Source organism: Heliconius melpomene, chromosome 17, assembly GCF_056956725.1.
Source record: "Heliconius melpomene rosina isolate 202511_hmr_F chromosome 17, ASM5695672v1, whole genome shotgun sequence".
NCBI lineage: Eukaryota > Metazoa > Arthropoda > Insecta > Lepidoptera > Nymphalidae > Heliconius > Heliconius melpomene.
The window spans coordinates 5192249-5218506 of record NC_140405.1 but is presented as its reverse complement, the minus strand read 5'-3'; the positions used below and the strand labels follow the sequence as shown (position 1 = coordinate 5218506).

The 26258-nt window shown below is 30.5% G+C and overlaps 1 protein-coding gene across 9 annotated transcripts in view; it reads right to left on the bottom strand.

The window, feature by feature from the left end:
• The window catches only part of rdgA (retinal degeneration A), a 111506-nt gene that overhangs the window by 20944 nt on the left and 64304 nt on the right, over window positions 1-26258 (bottom strand). For all 9 annotated transcript variants that reach the window (XM_085201037.1, XM_085201039.1, XM_085201038.1 and 6 more), the window contains one exon: window positions 8199-8343. In XM_085201037.1, coding sequence (XP_085057163.1) covers window positions 8199-8343 — 145 coding nt within the window. The remainder of the gene's footprint in view (window positions 1-8198; window positions 8344-26258) is intronic.

Sequence of the window (26258 nt, the reverse complement as noted above, 5' to 3'; positions counted from 1 at the left end):
ATAACAATAACCGTATAACATACAGCTTTAAGCCTTTTCTTGTATAGCTTGTTATGCAGAAACATAAGGTAAGGGTAAGTTAACCTTAACCTAAACTGAAAACCTAGTGTATAAACAATTCGTTCCCATTAAGACTCTTCCATTCCCCACTTTCCGTTAGCGCACTAGCGGAAGTCAACACTGCGCTTTGCCTCGTCTCCTTATACTCTATTTTCCATTTTTTAAATCGCAGAACTTAACGAAACACTTTATTAACCAGACAGGGAAATGAAATTATTTTAATTGTAATCATTCATCTGAGTGGACATCGAACCCCGTCTACCATCTCCATCAACCATCAAGCATCTCTTTCACAGTCAGACGCTGTTCCACCACCCCACGTGGACTCTGAATTATCACATTTAAAATAGTAATATTTATTTTTAAAAAAACTTTGTCAATGTTTGACTGGCGCTTGATAGGGGAATACATTTATTTCTCCAATAACATTCGGATAAGTAATTATATTTTAACTAAACAATTTTGTAAAGCATAATTATACTAAATTTCAATATATTTATTTTAAACCTTCAAATCATGCTCGTGTTATACCAATAATTGGATAAGTGTGTAAATTGAAGGGAACTCAAGTAGAATAATTTCATCCGTCAGCTTTAAATATGCCAATGCGTCAAACACTGAGTCATCCATCTCTTTACGGTAAAAATAAATAATTGATGAATAAATAATATTTTAATACTATATAGGTTAGCACGTCGTTTGCTTGCCAGTTGTAGTCACTGAGGTGTTAATCGTGTATGTAATAAATGCTTAGGTAAATAATGACTTCGCGTTTTTATATTGAAATACATCAATATTTTTATTTAGGCCAGTCGTAGCACAGAAGTACCAATGTGTGGCTGTTTACGCGACTGGTTGTGGGTTCGATCCTCACACGAGGCAATGAAATATTTATTTAAATTTGTATTTTCATTTCTTCGCTCTGGTGTAGAGGCAACTGGTTCCGTTCCTCAATTTCCGATGGAAAGTGGGAAACAGAGTATCTTAATACTAGGCTCCCTCTGACTACTGTGATGCAAGAGGGATACGTGCGTGAAGCTGAAAAAATATCGATTCAGCTTCATGCTGTTATGAGATCGGAAAAGTTGAGTTTTGAGCTCATTGCTTCGACACCAGAGCGAAGAAATAAAAATATTAAATATTTCATTTTGTCGAGTGGAATCGAACCCACAACCTGTCGAGTTAACAGTTACATGTTTGTGCCCCTGCGTCACGACTGGCCTCAATTTGAATTAAAATATTAAAGGCATTAAAGAAATAAGACTTGCGTCTCGGAAATTCCATTCAACTATAGTCAATAAGTATTGCGCAACGTATGTAAATGATGGTTTAGCGAAAGACGTAGTTCTCTACTTAATTATGTAATCTATTTTAATTTTGTAAACTTAAAGGGTTGTCTGGTTGAAGGCGCAAGCCTCTGAAACTACTGGTTCAAATTGAAAAATTCCATTCGTGTTACATAGTCTGCTTGTCGAAGAAAATTGTATTATTAGTCCAATAGTCAACGGAGGAGAAACCGAAAGTAAAAGCTAGTAATATTTATAAACTAGTGAAATAAAAAAATGTTACAGAAAATATTTAAAATTTCACTATAGCCGGATTCGAACCAGCCCCGTTTAGATCCAGGAGCACATGCCAATACAATGATATTCTGGCCACATTACAAATCATAATGAACCGTATCCATTCTTTCTTGCTAATCCTAAAGTTTGCGAATAACGCTAATAAAGTAGGGGAGAGCGGGGCCAAAAGTTCCAATTTTTTTTAACGTCAAATATTGCTACGAATACTTGATTTCAGTATTTATACAATATATTCAAATTCAACTTACATATCTAGACTTGCAATTAAAAGAGTAATTTGGGGTATTCTTTGTAATACTTTTTTATTATGATTTTTTTATGACTGAAGTAACAACTTACCCCGACTTGGGGCAAGTTGTTAACAGACCAGGGTAAATTGTTACCATATTTTAAAAGCTATTATTTGCAAAATAAAAAACAATAAATAATCGAACAATGCCTGTTCATTTAAGGAATAATCAACACTATCATTAATAATCATCAGGCCCAAAAGCAAATCTTTTTTAACCGACTTCTGTAAGAAAAGAAGATTATCAATTCGACTGTTTTTTTTAATGTATGTAACTTCATAACTTTTGATTAGGTGAACCGATTTTGATGCTTTTTTTTCTTTGAAAGGTAGTGCTTCCCATGTGGGAACCAAAATTGTTTTTTGGTCTATTTTTGACAATGGTATTTATGAGAAAATCACATAAGTATTTAATTTGTACGTGGTACGTGTGCGACAAAATGACGAATAACTCAATATCACGCCAACCGATTCCAATAATTCTTTTCTTATTTGAAAGGATACACTTCAAGGATCGTTTGATGACAATTTGGTTAGGTTTCGATTATAAAATCCGGTCAAAATTGAGAAAACTTATTTTTGTTTGGTTCACCTAAATATTTTTTATGTATTTTGTTGTCAATATACCAAAATGTTAGTTTCCATAATAATAATACCTAATTGAGTCATATCACAACAGATGCCACTCGTTAACAACCACTACCACCACAACCAATACTCGTTTAAGAAGTATCCTTTTAAGGTTACTTATCACTTAAAATCGTAAAAAGAATTAATTTTGAACAAAAAAAAACCGAACCGAAAAACAACGAACTAAAAAGTAAAAGATAATTTTACATAAAATAAAACTTATTTTGATTTTGTGAAACCAAAATAATAAACAAAAAACTTTGTTTATTATTTAGGTATAACTTTAGCTTTTCCCGCTCAATATGTATATTTAATTCTTTGGTTTGGTTTTTATCTTATTCCTGCATTCTTGAAAACTACATCCGCTGCTTTTTGCATCAACTCATATGACACATAACCTCAAGTTGATCTTCGAGCATAAGTCGCATGTTACTTAATTACAATATTTTTTAGTATCAAAAATTACAATATTTACATCCCATTATTGGAGTCATCCAAAAATGAGTTGACGAAAGTTTTTTCGAGGTCACAACATGCCCCAAAAAAAGGGAACATCTAGTCCCAAAAACACGTGTTGAAAAAAATTAAATATAAATAAGATTAGGAAACATAAATAATTTACAAATAGTGTTCCGAAATAGTAAATAATATATGTAAAAAAAAAACACTAACATACTCGAGGCTAATCGTTAAAATTTGTGAGACAGACCAAAAATATCAAATGCGAAAATATTTACAATCGTGCACCAACGACACCCGTGTGCTATTCCATTGGTTTCGGGTGCCATTGGATTGTTCAATATGATGGCCATGGGTGCGCTATCACATTGCATTTCACTATATATTTACCAAATATTCCTATCACTTTTCCCCGCGAAATTATTTCCATCGGAACAACTTACCTCGTTAACTTCTAGCCCCACTCTCCCCTACGTATAATAGAATTCAAAATTATATAAAAATATCTAAATTAATTATATATATATACTAGTGGACCCGAGCGCGGCTACGCTCGCTTGAACTATACGAATATTTATTAAATATATTTATGAAATTATTTTCAGTTTTCAATAGAGAGATGCGTTAAGCAAGCACATTTTGGGTGACGTTTTCTAACAACAAACTTACCAAATCGTGGCTTAGCAACGGCATTTGTTATAAACATGGCGGAATAAATTGCATGTCAAATTAATAATTATTTTAATATATTGATATATATCGAAAATATTACACATATGAGAAAAAAATGTATCCTATGTTCATCCCGAGACCGGTGGGCCCTGATTGCGTAAAAGACAGACAGACAGAGTTACTTTCGAATTTATAATATAGGTATGGATTAGAGCAACCGTAATAACATGTAGATATTTAACCCAAAACTACCGTAAGACATTAGTGATATGCTGATACTAATGTCACAATAACAAGTAAATGTAACATTATTCGGATTCGTGACTCGCTACCTTAATGACGTCTGTGGTGTTATCTTACACTATCTCAACTATATTATCGCTCTGTTAACTTCGTATCCAGGACTTGGAACGTCAGATATCAATTTACATGACGCCCCCACCCCCCGGGTAACGAGCTAATCTGGACCCAATTTGACGTTAAACCAAACATAGATAACTAAATTCTAATTGATTAACATCATGTTAATTCAACTAATGTTGATTGGGAAGACGAGTTGTTTACTCTTTTGAATCTATATATAAATTAGAATTATACATACATATGTATGCAGTTTTGAAAAGTCATTAATATGAATAGATATTATGGAAAAAAATTAGTCAAATAATCTTTTGCTATAGTAATTAAAAGAAACGGCTATACCTTAGTTATTATATTTTAATTTTCCATAGTTTTTATGAGTTAGTAATACTCACATCTAACACAATGTGTTAGAAAACTATAAATAATTTTCGGAATTATAAATATAATTATCACAAGAGCTATAATTATTGACTTATTCAATACATAATTTATTTCATTACTTTAGAAAGTAACGTTATTGGACACGAGTTCATTTGCCTAATGTGAACACAAAGCAAAGCTTTTATGGGATAATTCAACAAAAACAAAATGAGACCCTTTGACTCCATTACAATTCGAACACAACTTTCAGGGCTAATAGGGTACAAAGGTAATTACTGCGTATTAGTGGGTAATTCGATGTTGGCTCTAACTTTTGAAGAGGAAAAATCTTCTACATTTCTATATCCTCGCTTCGATTGCCATACAACGAGATCGATAAGATGGGTTTACATTGTACGAGTACCTAACATTATCATGACGTTAAATTTAACCGGTAATTTACGACAAAGAAGAAAGTAAATAAATCTCAGATACTGAATAAAATATGCAAGCAGAAATTGGATTGTAAAGAAAACTGTAATTACTATAGTTAATTAATAAGCTATTACTATTTCTATAGAGCACTATAAAAAGGAGATACATCGTACACAGTAAGACAGAGAAAATATTCACTCTTTTCTTCTATGTACATATAATCTGTATATTTATGTATTATATGTATTAATATATAATACATATATAACATTTTAATTAAAAATTATTATCACATTTTGTCTTATTATTGTATTTCGTTTCTATTTAATTATTTTTGTGTTTGTAATATTATATGTAGGTACCATTTACATGTTCATAATTATAACGGTTTGTTCTACTCGTACAAAGAAAGTTATTAAAGTAATCACATTACGTACAATATTTCATAAACAACCCTTAAATTATGTGTATTTTTTCAATATCGCTATTCGGTTGCGTTAACTGTAATGATTGCGTTACGTAGCGGTTTTTCCAAATGAAAAAGCAAGTCATTAAGATTAATACATTTATCAGCAACAAGTGACAGCCCGCAATTTTAATATCGAGTGGAAACCGAACTTATAACCATTCTGATTATAATCAGACGTTGTCCTTGTGCGCATAGACGGTCTCTATTTTCCATTTTTATTCGTTAACGAAACTGTCGTCCATAATAAATATCTCCTCCTAATAGCTAAATTCTTAAACTTTAGCTGGTCTGTTATGGTAGTTCCGGATGTTGTAGATCATAAATTTTATATTTCATTGAGAAATAGATATTTCTTTCGCGTTGAGTAATGTTTGCTGAAGCGTTACTTCATTATTTCTTATAATTTAGCTATGATTCATTATCTCATATTCCAGATCTTTATTTTATTTTTATTTCAACAGAAAATGCTTTGCCTCGTTACCAGGGCCAGAAAAAAATAAATATTTCATTCCCCCGACTCGGAAATGAACCCTTAATGTTACGTCCTAAGTAACGTCCTAGAGCCTTTGCGCTTCGATCACCTCGGAACGAGACTGTTATATTGAGGTTGCTGAGTTGAAAAATAGAGTATCAAGAATTATGTATCCAGACATATTTTTTGTCTTAAAAAAATAAAACTTATAAATTATTTAGATGATATTAGTAATATTTAATTACATTTATACGTACATATAATTAAAAATTGTTTAAAAGGAATACCTTTTAAATCACTCTTTTCAAATTAATATTTTTTATAGACCAATAATAAAAAAATATACATATAAAAGTTTGCGCTGATGTGAACAAATAAAAATTATAAAAATTTCAAAAATTACTTGAAATCCTGTAAATCAATATTATATGTAACTAGGAAAGAAAATACTTTATAATGGAAAATATTGTCTTAGATTCACAAAGGTGACAGTATAGAATAAACGTAATAATAATTGTATTAAAAATTATTCATCCAAGTCTTTGATAAAAAAGCCTTTCTATTCTATTTAAAGCAGCTACGTTTTATCTCAGAAATAAAATATTTAAAGTATCGTAGATAAATTGCATTTTTATATAGGGTAAAGTATATTTTTATGAAAAACTTATTTTGCAAATCCTAGGAGAAATCTATAAGTAATCTAATATGCTAAGGTTTAACCTAGACATTACTTTAGAATTTTCCATTTTTTGTATATCTGAGTTCTAGGCAGAGAGAGGGCTGTTCTCTGCTCGCCGTCCAATTTACGTGTCTAGTGGCAAAACTCGATAGACAGATAAAATTTAGTATTAAAAAATCATTGTCATTCTGGAGGAACCACACCACGTTTACTCCACTGATTTACTACAAGAGATTTTTTTACATTCGTAATATATTTATATAATAATAAATCTTAATTTACATTAGTTTTCGTGGATGTGGACGGGTGGGTTTATTTAATATAAGCAAAATAGAGCAACCCGCCGTCAACCGCAATTAGTGAATGATTGTCGCTGTGCCACTGGGTAGCGGCCTTTTGTTGTATCGACAGTGACAGGTCATTGCGGCGTTAATGGTAGGAATACCTCATTAATCTTACATTCAACTAACGACCGCGGACGCACAATAGATACGAAAGTTGGTAATGGTTGCCGAATAAATTATAACTTCTTATCCTAGATCCAAATTCTAGAACGAAACGTTTTATCTAAATGTTGTAAATATGTTATGAGTTGGATATTTAGTTGGGGGTAAGTATATTGTGTTATATTATTTTTTAATTTCACTCTGTATCCTGGATATACATAGTAGAGTAGGCAGAGGGAACCTAGCGTTCTTGAGGCATTGCGTGCTGAGTGACGGAGTGATAGAACTCAACGCCACGCTTTGCCTTTTTACTAGAGCGAGGATATGAAACAATAAAATAATTTCCCCCGAATGGCAATCGCACCCACAATTCACTTGTACTGCGCTACGACGTCCTTGATGCCTGTTGAAGGCTTTGTGAAAAATATTCTTAAAATAAGTCATAGTTTTAATATTTATTTAGTAATAATAAATTATTAAAATCTTTTATGATTGCTTGCCATAATATAGGTAAAAAATATCATTTATTTTTATCAATAACCTCGTCAACCCTTCTCAAAGAGGCTTAGCCAATATATCTTATTATATGCAAATTTTGCATTAAAATATGTATTGACTACAATAATATTCTCTACCTTTATTGAAATTGAAAAATTACGAAGATATACAGTAAAAACAAAATTTTCAGTTGTAAAGAATTTAAATTACAAGTAAATTGTAACAAATATATTCATCCATTCATGTATACAATCAACATAAGGGGACAGAAAAGAATATGTTTCCACCCAAGTATTTACATCTCAATGGTTGTTGGCCATTATTAAAGGTAAAGCGGAAACATGTGCGAAGTCTCACAGTAAAAATATATGAAGAAAGTCTGTATTGAGCCCCGCTATTTACAGTGCCTACTCTGGTAATGACTATCGTGCAGCATAGTGGTATTTTATTTTTGTTTTTTTTTTCATCTTGCACTGCAAGACTAGGTTAGGTTCAGAATATTTATTAAAATACTATGATTTTTCTTACTTTACACTCATTTTATATTTTAAATACATAATAATATGCTGTTTGAAACCGTTTATGTTATAAATATAAATATGTGGGCTTTTTTTCATAAAGTTTTCTAACTTTATTAAAAAACACCCACGTTCCAACGGTGAGGATGACGTTATTTTTTTATTAATATTTTTATATTCCGTCCACGGAAAGTGAGGAACTTTCAGCCGATTTTAGGGTCCTTATAGGATCACTTTGTATAGAAAATTTTAAGCTTAAGTTTACCTGACATTCCGAATCACCCACGTAGCAACAATCCCCTGACACCGATGTGGGTGCCCAGAGGTGTTCCCCACTTACAGCAGCATCGCTCCAGTCAGGTGTGGAGCGCAGCACCCGCGCGCCGCCGCCAGCGCTTTCACTTGTGCGTCTGAGGACAACAAAATATTAACTTAATTAATATTAAATATACCTAAATATATTATATGATATTTATTTTTATTTATGCTCTAATAGTTGATAATTATTAATTTTCGTTAATATTAATATTTTTTTATTAATCAGTATATCTAGAGATTAAATGAAATATTTGTAAGCTTTTACATAATCAATAACTTTAAAGAAGAACTCTGTGGAGCGAAGCAGTGATACCGTGATAAAGGTATTTTGACATATCACTGAAAAAAAAAAACTTAAAAATATTAACTTTTTATTTATGTAATTCAATCGAAAATGTAATAATAATTACGTCCTGTGGGCCTGCAATAATTTGAGCATCGGCTAACGAAATTAGGGAAAAACTAAGTCAATACTTTTATATGCACTTTTTAGTAATTTCTTTTACCATCATTTCTATTTACTTAAAATTGTCAAATATTATCACAGATTAACAATGAATTCAGTTATATTAAAACTTATTTTGCATGAAGCTATTAAAAAAAATAGTACCTAGCTTTCGTTTTTAAAAAAACTCAATTTATTTATATTTTCTTGGGCATAATATAAGAAATGATGTTATCCATTGCCAAATACTTAGATGATTTTAACTCCCAGCCAGATCCTTAAATCCTAATAAGCTAAAAGCGCCTACAAACTTATTAACTTAAGCATGGGCTTTCTGTATATTGGTTAATTCGAATTAATAATAAATCCTCATTGCTGTAAATTATATTAATTAAATTATAACCATTTAAAAAATCTCTAATGTCGGATAGACATAACCAACTAAAAGATCACACCGTTTATCTTTTAGTATTCTTGAAAATTGTACAAAATTTGATTATAACATTTTTTAAGGAACATAAATAAGAAGATTAAAGGATATCTTAATACTTAGTTTTTTGGTTTCATTCTTGGTTATATTTTTTAGGTAGATGTGGCTATGCCATTTGCCAAAATATTATACCTAAATTTGACTTTATAACCATTCCTCGTCTTTGAAATGGTATTAATTCCCTGGTGTCCAAAAGTTTCATGTACCTATATAGTTAGTATTAACAGCCTTCTACTAGGGCGGGTAGGTTTACATCGTCTATTTACATGTTAATATTCTAATTTTGGGGCAGACAGGTTTAGTTTAAAAGTTTATATTACTTTTCATAATGTTAGAAATAACAATGATTAATTATTACAACGCATATATAAAGAAATCAAATATAAAGATATATTTTGTAACATTGGTCTCGAGTCGTAGGTTAATAATAATTAATCATTAATATTCCGGTTGTCGTAGGTTTATATTGAGGAACATTTTATACTTGAGGAAAAATTTATTTCCATTTGAAATTATAAGGCCAGGTGAGATTTATTTGATCAAATTGAACTCTTTGAATGAAGTTCCTCCACGAAGCACGCAGTGTCCCTAGAAAAGGCTAAAAGTGGAGAAATAGAAGTAATTGGGATGTGTAAAATTTGTGAAAAAATAAAAGAAATATCTAAAATATTAATATTGCGCTAAAATACAATATAATAAACTGTTAAAAATATAAAAAAATCTTCTATATATGTATATTGGTGTCTATGTTAACCCTTGTCGTAAGCATCTGCGACATGACTAGTCTTTTATTATTTTTCTCACAAAAAAGCGAAATTTCATCGCGTGCTTTTATTCACCCTAAAGTGATCTCGTTTAATATATTTTGAGTCGTGTAAACTTGGGAATAGGAATGATATTTCAGTGGATAGTTTTTGAAGAAGACCTTGTAAAAGCCTGGTAAGAATATTCGGTGACTTTATTTGCGCAGCAGCATTCGATGCTCAATTTGTCGTTAGAATCTTGTTTTAGATGTCAGTTCCTTTCACAAAGAATTTGTCAATAGGTACTGAAATCAAATAAAATATTAATAAAAAAAAATATTTACATAAAGCTTTTCTTCAAAAGGTATACTAAAAAGAAAAGAATAGTTGTAAAATAATAATTGCAAAAGCTAAGTATCGCGCAAGAAATTTATTCAATTTTAATTCTCTGTTTTATAAATGCCCTTCAAGCTCTTGCAATTATTATTTTAATTTTAGTAGGACTTAAATAAAAACTTGATTTTTACTAGGTTTTTTTTATTAATAATTTATTTTTGTACTATTAGTTTTTTCTTAATCTTGTCATTTTTATTAATTGTATCATTATTGCAAGGTCAATTTTAGTCAAATTTTAAATTAAATTGTCCAAATTTTAGATCCATCCAGCACTGGGAAGTGGATGAAATTGAACTTGAAAAATTTCGCATACACTATTAAAGATATAGGTTTCAAAATAATTGATTACTCTTAGATATTTATTTTATATCTAATAATATTATGTCGAACTAAACGAATGATCAAAGGAAAACAAGTTAACCAAGCATGTGTTTCCTTATTATATTACTATAATAGGATTATATCATACCACTTTACTTATATGTGCCCTTAACAAGCTTCATTTATACAACTCAAGAGCATAACATTTACTAAAATAAAGCAAGTTATAGTTTCTTATTATTTATTTTATAAATTTTTATATTTTATTTTTTTCAGCTTCACTCTGTATCTCGCATGTAGCAGGTTAGGCAGAGAGAGCCTAGTGTTAAGACACTCCGCTCCCCGCTTTTCAAAATCAGGCCGAAGAAATGAAAATATTACATATTCGCATTTCGTTTCCTCGAATGAGAATTGAACCTACAACCTGTCGTGTTTATAATCACACGCTTGTGCCCCTGCACAACGACTGGCCTCAAAATTTAAATATTCAATTTAAATTAATGTTCAACAGGTAAATAATTATAAATTGCTAATCAATCGAAGGTTTCTTATTGTTTCATTCACTTCGACCTTAAAGAGAGTAATTGCTACCTACGTAATAATAAAAAAAACGATTGTATGGCAGTAATGGCGTCGAGGCTGACAAATAAAGTCGAGTGTTCATAGTACAGCTTATAACTTAGCCTCTTCCTCCGCTTGTCAACTGCAGAAGTTCACTATCGCAGTTCATCACAGTGTTCTAGATAGCTTTGTTTAAACTTAGATTACTTTTACATTATATATATTATGATACTATGTTAAATTTGTGATCTATTATCATATATGGTGGAAAATATCTTTTGTATATTATTTTCAGCGTCTTTAGAATGATATAAGGTTCGTTGGAAGAAAAGTCACTTTAGTTCGCATTGTCGGATTATAAAAGAAATTTGCGTTTTTCAGTTGTAAAGGTTGAGATAAATACGCAGCAGTATTTATAGAATTTGTATTGTATTTTTATAAAATTACTAGTGTACCCGACGCGGCTACGCCCGCTTGAACTATACAAATATTTATTAAAAATATTTTTGAAATTATTTTCAGTTTTCAATAGAGAGATGCGTTAAGCAAGCTCATTTTGGGTGATGTTTTCTAACAACAAACTTTGCAAATCGTTGCTTAGCAACGGTCGCATAGCGACAGTTATTAACATGGCGGAACAAATTATTGCATGTCAAATTAATAAGTATTTTAATATCCTATATCTCATAAAACAAAGTCGCTTTTCGTGTCTGTCTGAACTTTCTAACTCTTCTTCTTCTAAACCACCCAACGGATTTTGATGCGGTTTTTACCATTAGGTCGAGTATTTCTCAGGGAAGGTTTATATATAGTTTATTATTTGTACATTCTTATGTAAATTAACATAAATACGACAAATGTGTATAAAGTCCTACCCGTTGTACTTTCGCGTATGCGCTGCTCTAATGGTAAGTACTATATGAAAATAATGTACTGGAGTATTGTTCCTCTTAATAAGATCTACAAAAAAGTCCGCGAGAGCATATTCGTATCTTTCGTGTAGTGATCATATTTCTGTCTAAAAATTGTAATTTCAATATATTTTTTATTGTGAGGGATATTTTTCCATAATAGTATTAATCCTTATCCTTTAAAATACTTTATTAATTTTCTACGTTATTTCGAAATTGCAAATAGTTTTAGAGAAAAACGCATTTAATTATTGACACATCACGCCGTTCACACATCAACTGTATCGAGTCAAGTTTCACTTATCCCTTACTCTCAGCATATAAATAAGTATATTAGTTACGTTGGCCATTTAATGTAGATCAAAACTGTCTTTTCTGTTTTTCATTTTAATAGGTACTTTAGAAGTTATTACAATATCAAAAAATCCTTGCTGCGAAACGCGCCTCGCGACGTTATGCTTATACAAGCGAGTCCGCCGCGCCCGCCTGCCTTACACGCATCGGTGGTTCAGTGGTAGAATGCTCGCCTGCCACGCGGGCAGCCCGGGTTCAATTCCCGGCCGATGCATTCTATTTAATTTTCGTCACAGGCAGCTACGTAGTGCTTGCTTTTCATCAGGGACAGAATACCCTCTTCAGCATTAACCACAAGCTCGAAAAAAAAAAACCCGCCTGCCTTTATAGCAACGAAGATTTAAATGCGTTTGCACGTATTGGATAATTCGAGTTGAATGTATTATTTAATGTCATTTAACTATCTAAAAATAGTAATTTAAATATATTTTAATAAGTAATAAGTAACTTGAAAAGATTAGTAGCACAGATTTAAAATTACGGTACCTACTAAAAAATCCTTGCTGTGTAAAACAATTGGAAAATCCTTATTGAAACTACGAAAATGCGGGTTGCATTAGGGTTTAATTAATTTTCACATTATCTTAAGTGCTTTGCAAACATACATTATATGAATAATCCAGTAGTAAAAGCGGGTGAAGCCGCAATAGGGTCGCTAGTATTGGTATATAAAGAAAATATTACAAATATGAGAAAAAATAGTATCCTATGTTCATCCCGAGACCCTCAAGTATCTCTATATAAGTATTTTATCACAATTAAATTAGCGTTTTGGCCCTGATTGCGTAAAAGACAGACAGACAGACAGACAGAGTCACTTTCGAATTTATAATATAGGTATGGATTAAAAATAAAAAACATAACACTGAACTATCTATGTAAATTCACTTCATTACGAAAAGAATTCAAATTCACTACGAACAGAATTTCGTAAATGATAAGTAATTTCTATTTTAACATATTTATTTAAAGCTTATATTAATATCTATATAAACATTATTATGTATGTATATATTTACATTTTATTCTATTATATTCGAGCTTAGAAACAAGACGAAGCTTAGCTATTGTCGTTGTTGTTTTTGTGTAATAAATTTAAACCGAAACAGATATTCGAATTAATTTTCCATCAAAAGGGCTTAAATTTATATTAATTTATTTTATATTTGTGTGTATTCCGTCTTAGCGTGAGATGAAGCATAACCGGTTTTAGCACGCAGCGTGATCAGCTGGTATAATACCACGTAAAACAAAGCTAGCAAGGACAAAAGAAGGTGGTATGCAACAAGTACTATTTATAATATATATTGTATATACAATTCGTCAGTATTTAACATCCTAGTAATACTGTTTACTGATTTTTAAATTGATTTTTTTAACACAAATTAGATGAAAAGATGGTGACTGGCGCCAAAATACTGGTAGTATATGTGGGGGGGCTACGTTGTCGATGTCGTCGTTATTCCTCGTTATGCCCCCTCTCCCCTTTTCCTATACCTCCACCTCCCTTATATATAATAATTTATTTTTGTAACCACTCACGACATTACAATACTCTATATACTTTTTTATATGTGCCAACCCGGCAATTGTTGTCCTGCCATTTGGGTACAATATTTCTCAAGTCAATATTTTGTTCTTAAAGTATGTGGGGATGGGACGTCAAAACTGGGAAAAATTAAAACAGAAGCTTTCAAGTAAAAAAAAAAATATAATCATCAAAATCGGTTCTCCCAGTCCAAAGGTCTGAGTCCTCCTCCTTTTACAATAGTCGATTAAAAATAAATAAATAAATTATAATTATAAATTTAATTTTCACCTAAATATTATGTAATAATCAAATAAAACGGAATTAAAAAATAAGATTAGTTGTATTTATCTAGGACGGAACGGAGATGAGTGTATGTGTATGTGTGTGTTTGTGCAAACCAATGTTACCATTTATCTCCAAAACCATTGGTCTAATTCTAACGCGGTTTTCAGCGATAGCTTTGGATTTTTACCATTTATAAGGTACGAATATTTATCTACGAACGATGACGAATAAAACAAAGACGTAGCAAATCTCATAAATACTTACTTGAATAAATATGACTTACATAATATATGTAATATAATAGTTATATTTACATATAATAATTGCTCTTTGCGAACGCTAATGATATTATTTATTGTAAAAGGCTTTTTTTTTATTATTATATAAATCCATTTACTGATTATTTTTAAATATTTATTTTACCAATTATGTCGATCCGGATAACGTCAATTTACGTCTTTCTATTTATTCAAAATCAATATCTTGGTTTTCAAATAATGTGGGGATGGGAAAAAGTATTTTTTAACTACACTTACAAAATTATAAACATATTTTGATTTCAACATTACGACATCAAATTAGTTCACGGACGTACCTATGTAGCACAAATTTTGTGATATCTATACTAATATAATAAAGCGGAAGAGTTTGTTTGTTTGTTTGTTTGTTTGTTTGAACGCTAAGATCTCTGGATCTACTGGTCCGATTTTCATTGTTTTTGTTTTGTATGAAAGCTGCATTCTTCAGAAGTGCTATAGGCTATATAACATTACATTACACATATATACTAATATATTTTAAAGTACATTCTAATTTGACATGCAATTTATTCTGCCATGTTAATAACAACCGTCGTTGCTACGCGACCGCTACCGCGACGTTTTGATATTCATGCTTATGAAAATAAATAGCACTTCACTATACACAATAGCAATCACTTTTAGCATTTTATCTAGATTGAAATTATAGTTTACTGTATAACATACTAATAAATAATTAAGGAGATGTCACTGATTCCAAATGACCTAGCCACCTAGCGGGCGGCACAGTATGACCGACGCGAACGGGCAGATGACGTTGACGGTTTTATAAATTTTCATACATTTTCAAACTTTATTTGTTGTTTATAATTAATTTAAAATACACTTTGATTCTCTTCTTATTTTATTTGATATTGCCCGCTAAAATTATCCTACTTAATAGAGAGAAATGTTTAGTTATTTCGTAGAGTCGATATCTATGTACGCACGTACGGAAAACTTTGGGTACTTTTTCTAATATTAAGAATACCTATCCTTTAGTTACTTTTAATCCTTTTGTTAGTTCATTTCAATAACTCAGATATTTTTTTCTAATAATGTGTATCTACTTATTATTCTTTTTGATTATTTGAGCTTATATTTTCTTACTAATTCTATTGAGAATTGAAAATAATTTCATGAATAATTAAAATAAAATAATTTAATAAATATTCTTATAGTTGAAGCAGGCGTAGCCGCGTCCGGGTCCACTAGTCATTCTATAAATTTCCAATTTTCATTTTATTTTTACTTGTACTACATATTCTAATTTTTTGCCAAATTTTATAATTCTAGATAAACAAGACCTTACATTTTCGTAACGCACGTATGAATTTAAAATTTTGTGCTCCAAGGTACCTGGAGATCATATAAGGGTTCTGTTATGCTTTCTTTTCAGATATGGTACTTTAAAAGCTGTAATAAATATAAAATCATTAAATATACCAAAATGGAAGCCAAAAAGTTAAACATCGTCATACAACGTTTGCATAAAGTTTACGCTGAACATCTGGCTTAACGCTTCATATTAATTCCTATGTAAACGAGACGACTTTGTCTAGCTCTTCCTGCACTCTATTGATTTTTGAGCTCAAATTTTCTTTTTTTTTACTTTTTACAATATCTGAATGCTTAATATATTTTTTTCCAAGATTTAACTATGATGATGAGGAGCTTAAAAAAATTCGTATTTTTTACCCAATTGTGCAACACAAAAGAGGTAATTAATGTGATATCAATATCTATACAGACACATACGCATATATGTATAGTTGTTCATATATGCCGTTGTAGACTCCAAACGGATTGACAAACTATGTCAAGTGGGATATCGTTGAATATCGGTGGGGTATACCTAATACTATTTATATATTTTGTGGCAAGAAAAATTCTTATAAAGGAAACGTATAAAAATTTGAACGTAGCGGAATTTGAACCTGCACCTCTTTGGAAACCGTCCAAGCGCTCTGACCAACTAAGCAATAAGTACGTTCAGTACATATGAGTTATATTATCAACGTCATCAAGTGGATAAATACGATAATAATAATCTACATATTAATCATCACCCACTAAAGAAATCGTGATACAATTAGTTGAAATCGGTTGGTCAGCTTGTGTTAGGTTATAAAATAAAAAATAAATACCTACTACTATAAGCATCAATTTGAAGGTATCTCCAATTTGTATATCGTAAAAAAATCTTCCTGACATTAATCCCGGCTATTACCATGGTCTGCCTTCCTATTCAACCTACTCCACTTTGCACGGTCTTTTGCGTCCTCGGTGGTTAGACCATTAGCTCTCATGTCCTGCATCACAACATCCAACCAGCGCTTCCTTGAGCGTCCGGGAGGTCGCGCTCCAGGAACTGGTATAGCAAGGCACTTGCATCCGACATAGTTCTTAGGCCGACGCGTAACGTGTATATCGTAAAAAATTAAAATATACATTATGCTGAATTCCCCAAACCCGTCTCTTATCAGAAGCAATTCAAATGCAAAATCTCAAGGGTCTGCTAATATGTAGGTAGTATATTTATTGATTTATATTAAAAAGTAATATTAAAAATATGACACATTATTTTTTTACAGTGAAGTCCATATTATATTAAACATAATATAATAAAAAAGAACGACATAAAATTAAAAATATAATTGCGAATAAAGAATAAAATATAAAAGTTATTATCCTTTTTATTGTGTAGTTATTTTAAATAACTAATGCCTTTATACATAACTATTATATATATGTACATCACGCAAACACTTAGCTTTAACTAATATTTCCCTAGTTTTGCGAACTAAGATCAAAAAACGTGATGACACGGCAGTACTGTGACATTAAATAAAAGAATGCGGAAAAAATATGTTATTTAAATAATAAATGTACTATAATATAAGTAAAAAAATGTTATTATATTTTTTAGCAGTAGGCAGACAGAACCTATTATCATTAAGTCAATTCGTTCTCAATTTTCCATCTAAATTCAAGACTTTGCGTGTTGAATGGCGGAATTCAACGACGTGTTTTGTATTATCAAAGCGAGGAAAAGAAAATAATTAATTCCCTCTAATGTTGATCGAACCCAAAACAAAACCATTGCATTTACAGCCAATTAAAAGTAATTTTAAGATTGTCCTTTGTTAAGGTCTTAAATATTAAATAAGTATGTGGAAACAAAAAAAAATGAAAGTAAAACCTACAATTTAATTCTAAATAGGCCTTAAAGAAGCCTCTGCTTATGCCATTAATTTCCAGGCACAAGCATGTTATTGATAATTCAAGGTTGCTTTATTATTTTCTTTGCTAGTTGTATAGTAAGGTAATAATTAATAATAACATCTTGTTATTATTAATTACTTACTTACTTACATCTTGTTATTTTTTTTTTTTCAGGTTCACGTGTATCCTGCATGTAGCAGGGATAGGGAGGATAGGGAGATGAAGCCTGATATGTTAATACGCTTTGCTCCTCACGTTACGCCGAATTCTAGAAGCATTGCGTGTTGAGTGGCGGAATTCAATCTCGCGCTTTCCCTCGACACCTCAGAATTATGAAAAATGCTTAAATGTATAAATTATATAATGAATTTCTTGAAAAATGCAGAATAATAAAAGAAATATAGGTGTTATGCTGGCGAAGCCTCAAATGGGCTAGTGTAGTATAAATAAATGAAATGTATTGTTATATAGCATCTTAACTACATATATAGAAGATACGAGAGAGAAAAATAAATTAAATAATAAACAGAATACCATTACCGACGTTTGAATAATATTTTAGAAAATATAGTACATTTTACAATTCTTTTGTTCGTAGTGTTAGAGTTAACTACAACGTGAAATGAGAAGTCACTGATCCGTGTCGTTGTCACAGGCCACTCGTTACAGTAGATACGCGGAGCTAACGTTGTTACAAAGAACGTACCTACACCATGGTCAACGGATGCAGGTTTTTTTTTAATTTATTCCGTGGAAAATTTCAATTTCCTGGAATTTCCGTTATAAAAAATCAATTTCACGCTGTATCCCGCATACAGCAAGATAGGTAGACAGAAATTAATGTTAAGACACTCCGTTCCCCACTTTCCGCCGAATTTTTTGAGGCATTGCATGTTGAATGGCGTAACTCAACGCTGGGCTGGGAACTTTTATAAAATTAAAAACTATTTGGGAATTCTTTTTATTAATAAGAATAGCATCATATTTTTGTCATTTTATATCAATTTTAAATATTATGCTTAAAAATAACATGACCTATTTACTATAGGGTACATTTTCATCTGTGATGCATTTAGGGTTGAAACGCAATAACACTAACGTCTAAGTGACTTTTTACGAAGATTTATGACTCGTTCTATCGACCATGTAAAAGCTTTCAATATGAATGAAATATGTTATATTTTTTGTTGTGGTTTTTTATAATATATATAAATATTTTATTCGCATCGCATTATATTTATCACAGTTTTAAAAAATACTATATTAGTGGAAATATAATAAAACAATAGCAAAAAATTACCATAAAATGGGATATATAATCAAATCTGTTATGTTAAATCAATTTGACTATTTAAAAAATATTTTATCGATGTCTAGATGGTAAAAATATTGAAAATGTTCCTAGTTGTGTAGTAATTAACATGAATACTTGAAATTTAGGACTAAAGATACTTAAAGATTCATAAAATATGACAGTGAAAAAAATTAAAGTGCTGGACATGTAGAGACGTAAGGTTAGGGGTTCAGTCTTGACTAACTTACTATACAGACAAAAATCCAAAGAAAAATAAAAAAAAACTATAAAATGCTTTTTAAAATAACACGTTTTCAGTAAATATTTAGGTAACATTCAGTGTATATAAATATTGAGATTAGAATTTACTGACAAAAAATGGATTTTGCATGTATTGACATTTACAAAGGCGAAAACAGCATTTTAAAAATTAATAATATAGCAATGTCATGACACGGTGAACGAAGTATTTTATTTACCTAATGTAATCAATACTTTGTAATTTTGGCAAATCTTTGTCAATTGTATCAATAAAATATCAGAATTTAAATAATAATTATAATAACTGTAACTATATAATTATATATGAATATTTTTTTTATTTATATTTATTAACACATTTTTTTAAGATATAATAAACTAGAGTAAATTAGAAGTAAGTAGAAATTTATAATTATTCATCATTTTTACATATACCCATATAGGTATGTGAATATTTTTAGTGCTTTACCTTTAGTAGTATTTCTTATTTAGCAGTTGCAGTGTTAAGACACTCTATTTTCCAATTAAATACATTATCTGCCTAACAAAATACCTGACCTAACCGGCCCGAAGAACCTACGTCATACATATTATAATCATAATGTTTTTGTGTGGGATTCGAATCCTTAAACAGTGTTTCAGCCAGACACAATAGCGAGCAACGCCAAAATAATAGTTTATAATATGCAATTTGTTAATAATTACTGACGCAATGTTCGTGATTATAATGTTATTTTAATCTATATTTAATAATAGATATTATAATATGAATGTATACAATTTATTAGTGAATTTTAAATTATCTCGGAAAGCACGTTGTACCATCATCAGTAATGTCACGTACATTTCGAAGAGGTGAAATTCTTTGAAATAATATTTATAAAGCCTTCATTTGAAAAGTACTTATTCAACCGAATGTAGAGCCTTTTATTGAGAATATTTTTAATTTAAGTTTAGATTGATTCTATACACAATCTTATAAATTAAAAAAAATCTGTATTAGGTACTGGATAGGATAATTTGAATTTATTAGGCAAATTCCAAGCTGAAGGTAAGGCAGAGATTATTTATTACACATATTAATAAAGTAGAGAATTTTTATCACTTACAACTTTGTTAATGAAATCTAAGCTTAATCAATCAATTATATAGCATAATACACAGAAATTACACACTATTTATTCAATTGAAATGCTAAGTGCCAACCTAACGTAGTTAATTCAGTTAAATTGCTATTCCTAATGTCGTACTAAAAATAACAACTAAAAACCACATTTTTTGTAATAAAAACAACATTTGCACAATACTAAACTCATCTCGTTTATCACTGATAAGACCCCCGCGTGGTTATTACTGATTATTTGATAAATATACATACGATATCAACTCCAGTGCGGTACAAGCACTATAAATACCTTTGTCGCGCTTTACTTTTCTTTTTCAATCTAAGATTGGGACACTTCTTGAAAACGGAGAAAGATACACTAAGGAATCCCATAATAACTAACTAATATCACAGTGTTTTGTTACAAACGATCACTGTCACGTATAGGACAGGTGCAGTGGAGTGCGCGTGCGGCGTGACTAAGCGGTTAGCGGTGAGCGCGTAGAGCTCTGTATAGTATGGTAGAGTTCGGAGTCTGCGGCGGTCCCGGCCCGGCCCGGCGTCACCACGTGCGTCCAAGCGATGCACACCGCCGGCCATTCTAACCGCATACCGGAGTTATTCCTTTAATGTCTATCGCATTGTTTAATACGTCGCATATCGTAAAAGGATATTTAATATTATGTTTGTTACAATATAAAAGTTTGGATTTTATGAACAATTAAATAATCCTAAATATTTAGTACGAATTATTATATAATATTGTAATTTATATATTGTCTGAGAACAAATGATTTTCTATAGTAAATAATTATTAAATAAAAATCCTCTCATTTTTTATCGAGAAAGAAAAAACCACTGCAACGAAGCTGGCTTTTGAATGAAAATCGCATCGAAATTGGTTCATCTTTTTGAGAGCTACGATGGCTGAGAGAGACAGATATTTTAGTATCAACAAAAACTAAAACTTATAACACTTCTCTTTTTGCCTCCGGGGTTAAAAATAAATAATAATAATATTGATTATTTATTTTTTATACTTAGTAAAGTATCAATTATGGATATTTTATATAGCCTAATGTTAAAATATTAAATATTTTATTTTCTCGAGTGGGAATCGAACCCACATCTATACCCTTGCACCACGAATAATAAATAATAAGCCCAAAATATTAATTTGCAACGTTAATTGGACAACTGACGTATACATAATGCAACAAACATTTGTAACATTTGATAATGACCCGCGCATTGAATTATGAAATTGTTTAGCACAGCGTTTTACTAATTAAAAGGTCTACTTCACTATGAATAAAACCGATGAAACATCAATGGACATCATTCAAATGGAAAATGGAAGTCATTATTATCATTAGGCGTAAATTTTTGTTTGGAATTCCAATTATTTTTTTAGTTCACATCCATCCGAAATTATCTAAATCCTAATTTGTGAAGAATATGCGGAAGTTTAGAACTACTATGGCGTAACAATGTAAATAAGTTATAACAAGCATATAAGACTTTATGGACTTTCGAGACTAAGAGGTGCGGGATTTAAGTTCCGCTAAGTTCAGATCTTAATAAGTTTTCTAAAATATTTTTCAAAGTGTGGAATAATATTTTAAAAATATAAAAAAACCTGAAATCCTACTGGACAGAACAGAATGGATTTTAGCTCAATAATAGCTTAAAGCCTAATTCATCCTTATTTTGGTTTTTAAAGCAATTGACTTAAGATAAAAGAAAATAAAAAATATACACAGTTAAATTACGTAGATTGAAAGTAAATTATAAAATTATGTAGTAAATTATTATCAATTAATTATCTTTCAAATGCATTGTAGAAGTATGTTATATAGGTATTTATAGTATTGGTATACTTATAAAATGACTGCCCTCAGCGACATACCTGCACGTGAAACATTTGAACTACGTCAAGGATTTTAATTTCGCTAATAGACAGAGTGATTCGAGAGGAAAGAAAAGATTTCTATAAAATAATAAAAATGTAAAAAATATGCTGTATTTTTACAAAAAAATCACTATGAAAATGAAAAAGCAATAGTTCCAATCAAGAATATATTATGAATTTTCATTTAAAATTCTTGTCTGTTAGCCTATTTGTCTCTTCTAAATATGACATCTTCTAAATATGACGGGACAGATTGAAATTATTTTTTTTTTCGTCGTATAGAACTACTCTATCGATTTTGACTAACAAGCAAGAAGAAATATTAAAATGCTGTTTTAGCAAAAGTTTTTGAACGTGATATAGCCATTTTCCATTGACATAAAATTAAAGACCTGGAATATGTACGAAGAACCATAACAGACTAGTAAAAGTTTCAGAAATAAGGAAATGGCACATTAGCAAAAGTTGTTTTCAATAAAGTAGGCAGTTTTCAATGACAAATAAAAGTTATTCAAAAGTAAGGCCGGTGTGAGACAAAGTTTGACGGTAAACGTGATGGTTGTAAGTTCAGTTTCCACTCGGGGTAATGTCACAAGTAATTTTAACTGTCCACTTTTTCGGCAGCAGTACATCAAAGTCCAGAGTTGACTTCTCACTCTACGCAAGCAATATCTCTAATTTTTGGCTCACAATTTCAATGATAATCGCTCAAAATCGCGCAATCAAAATTTCCGATGGCCATTAATAATAAATAAAGAGGATATAACAATAATAACAAGTGTCGTTGTTGAAAATAACATTCATTTAACTTTTTACATTCGTTTAAAATATACTAAAAAGCAATAAAAAGGTTAAGGTACCATAAAGGTATCAATAACAAAAAGTACACGATTAAGTAAATTACCTTGAAACCAGTATTCGTTCTCTTAAGGTGAACTGGAGAATTACATACCTATATATATGAACCCTTTAAAGGATTTTGTAAATGCCAATCCGTAATTACGAACTTAAATTGATTTATAAAAAAATATATGATACACAAAGCACATAGAGAACTATTTTTAATGAGAAGTTATCAATTGATCGCTGTTTACAACGTGTTTGTAAGAAACAAGGTGTCAAGATAGTAGATTTAACACTGCTCTCCACTTTCCGCCAATTTCTAAAGGCATTGCGTGTGGAGTGGGGGAATTCAGCTCCACACATTGTCTCGAGACCAGAACCACTGACCTCGAGAAATTAAATAAATAAAAATACTAAATATTTAATTTTCTCAAGTGGGAATCGAACCTACAACCTGTCGCGTTTACACGATGGTGCATATGAGGTGTTATTGGAATCGATTATACTACTTAACATTAATTATAAACTAGTGCAAATCATACGATCTTATATAGATAAAGCACATATTGTAGAGTTATTTAATGTACCTAGCACCGATGTTCGTTGAGCATTACACCTACTTACACCATGAATAATACTTCATTATTATAAACAATATCGAATTAAAACTTATAAATAATAAAAATTTTATAAATTTGATATTAAAATACAGATTTAAAAATATAATTTTTATTTTCTAAATTTTTAATTTTTATTTTCTAATTATATGGGTTTACCTATTATTAAAAAATCTAATCGAAACGTAAACACTGTTTAATTACAAGGTATAAAATATTTTGACCTTTTAGAAAGTTAGTACTAACTTTTATAACGTGCAGCCACAAAGCTTCGTAATTTCATATTGTAATATATTTGATAACCGCAACCTAAACGTAACAAACTTTACTGCATAGACCACAGCCTCATGTAAGCCATTTTTATTAAAGAGGTTACTCTTTTTAAAATAAAAAAAATATTTTTTATAACAATAATTTTCCCTTTAAACATAATAATATGGGGCTTTTTATATAGCCAGCCGTTAAACGAAGTTAGAAGAACTGTACTATAATATAATCTTCTTTTCAGCTCCACGCTGTATACCGCATATATCAGGTTAGGCAGAGGGAACCTAGAGTTAAGACACTCCGTTCTCTTTAACATATTTAATTGTATAAAAACATAATAGCTTGTGCAACAATGTCTAAAAAAGATGTTTTATCGTATTTTACATATAAGGTAACCTAAAATAACATATTAATATTGCATCATTCCTATGAGTGGGTACCCTCGCGGAAACATTGCTCGCCGGTACCTCATCACAATTACGCACATTGCGGCTTCGTGCTCGTACTCCCGTTAACGACCTAATAGCTAAACTATGATCAAATCTTATATGGCCTTAATACTTTTTGTTCCGTATTATACTCGTATATAATAAAGTATTCTAAACGCATGAGATTTGTATCCTTGTGGTTAGTTTTACGTAAAGTATGTATATTAATGTTGTTTTATATTATACTTTCAACACATATCAAATGCAAGTAACTGTACTAATACTCTATTATAATATTTATATATTAAGCGATAATCGTAATATTTTATTAAACTAAGTTCAAAGATTCAATTCAAAAAATGTCAAAAGCACGTAAACGTCCGCTCATTTCTATATATTTATAAATTCATAGGTGAATCTTTTACTATGTGATGTATAAATACAATAGACTTTTAATTTTAATTTTAAAAATATTTTATTTATTATATAAAAATATCTTCTACAGCTACACTGTGAAAAGGTTACTTTGAAATTGGGTTGAGCCCTATTGAAGTATTTTGTAACTTCTGAAGTGAATAAATATGTTAGCAACTTAAAGTCTGATAAATGATCAGCACTCGCCTTTGAAGCCCAAGATCGAGAAGTTTTAAAGTTTACAAAGTAACATAAGACCGTACGGAACCGTTTTAAGAGCGATAAGTCAAATGTAAAATTCCTAATTTCTTGTATTTTGAAGATAAATGGAACTCATCTATTCCTCTGTTCTTAATTTTTCATTTATTTAGAAGCACTATACGCTGGCCGATGAATTAAAGGACCGCACTTTGTCAAAGCAGATTGGCAATTATTACCCTAAGTGCGAATTGAACAGACACGTGTCACGCCCAGTTAGAGAAATCTCGATTAAACTCCAGAAATGGGTACAGACTAATGTGCCCTTAAAAGGTCTGGTCTTTGAAGGTCTGAAGGTGATTTAAAACTCTAGAAGGCCGTCATTAATCCACATAATATGCATTTCTTGTTGAAATATAAAAAAAGAAAAGAAATATATTATTGTGGAACGCTAGCGTATTTAAAACCTATATATAACGCATGAGAAAAATGTGTTCAGCGTTATAAGCACTTTCTGATGACATCAGAAAATTGAAGGTCTAGAACACCTTATGTGAAAGGGAAAACATGAAAGGCTATTTTTTGCGGCTGTTCTCTATAAATACACCGCTACCTAAGAATTAAAAATATTAACTATGAAAAGTGTATAATAATTTCTTTTAAAGGTCACGTAGACATTATTAAAAGAAATTATTGTACACTTCACTAGCGTCATTTTTTTATAATCTAATTTACATTCTTCTAGAGGCCAGTCGTGGCGCGGGGGCACAGAGTGAGGCTAAACGCAACTGGTTGTGAGTTCGATTCTCACGCGAGGAAATTAAATTTCTATTTAAATTTATATTAGCATTTCTTCAGAATTCGGCGCAAAGTGGGAAAGTATCTTAACATTAGGTTCCCCCTGCCTACTCAGCTGTGTGCGGGATACAGCGTGAAGCTGATTTTATTTTATTTATATTCATCTAAAAAAACTGAATTAGCTAGCAAATGATTTAAAAATTAGTATCAATCAAATTTAATGGACATACGTATGAGTTATTATTATAATTATTAAATAATTTTGTCATTGTATTAATTATTTTAAAGATCTACAAGGAAATAGATATT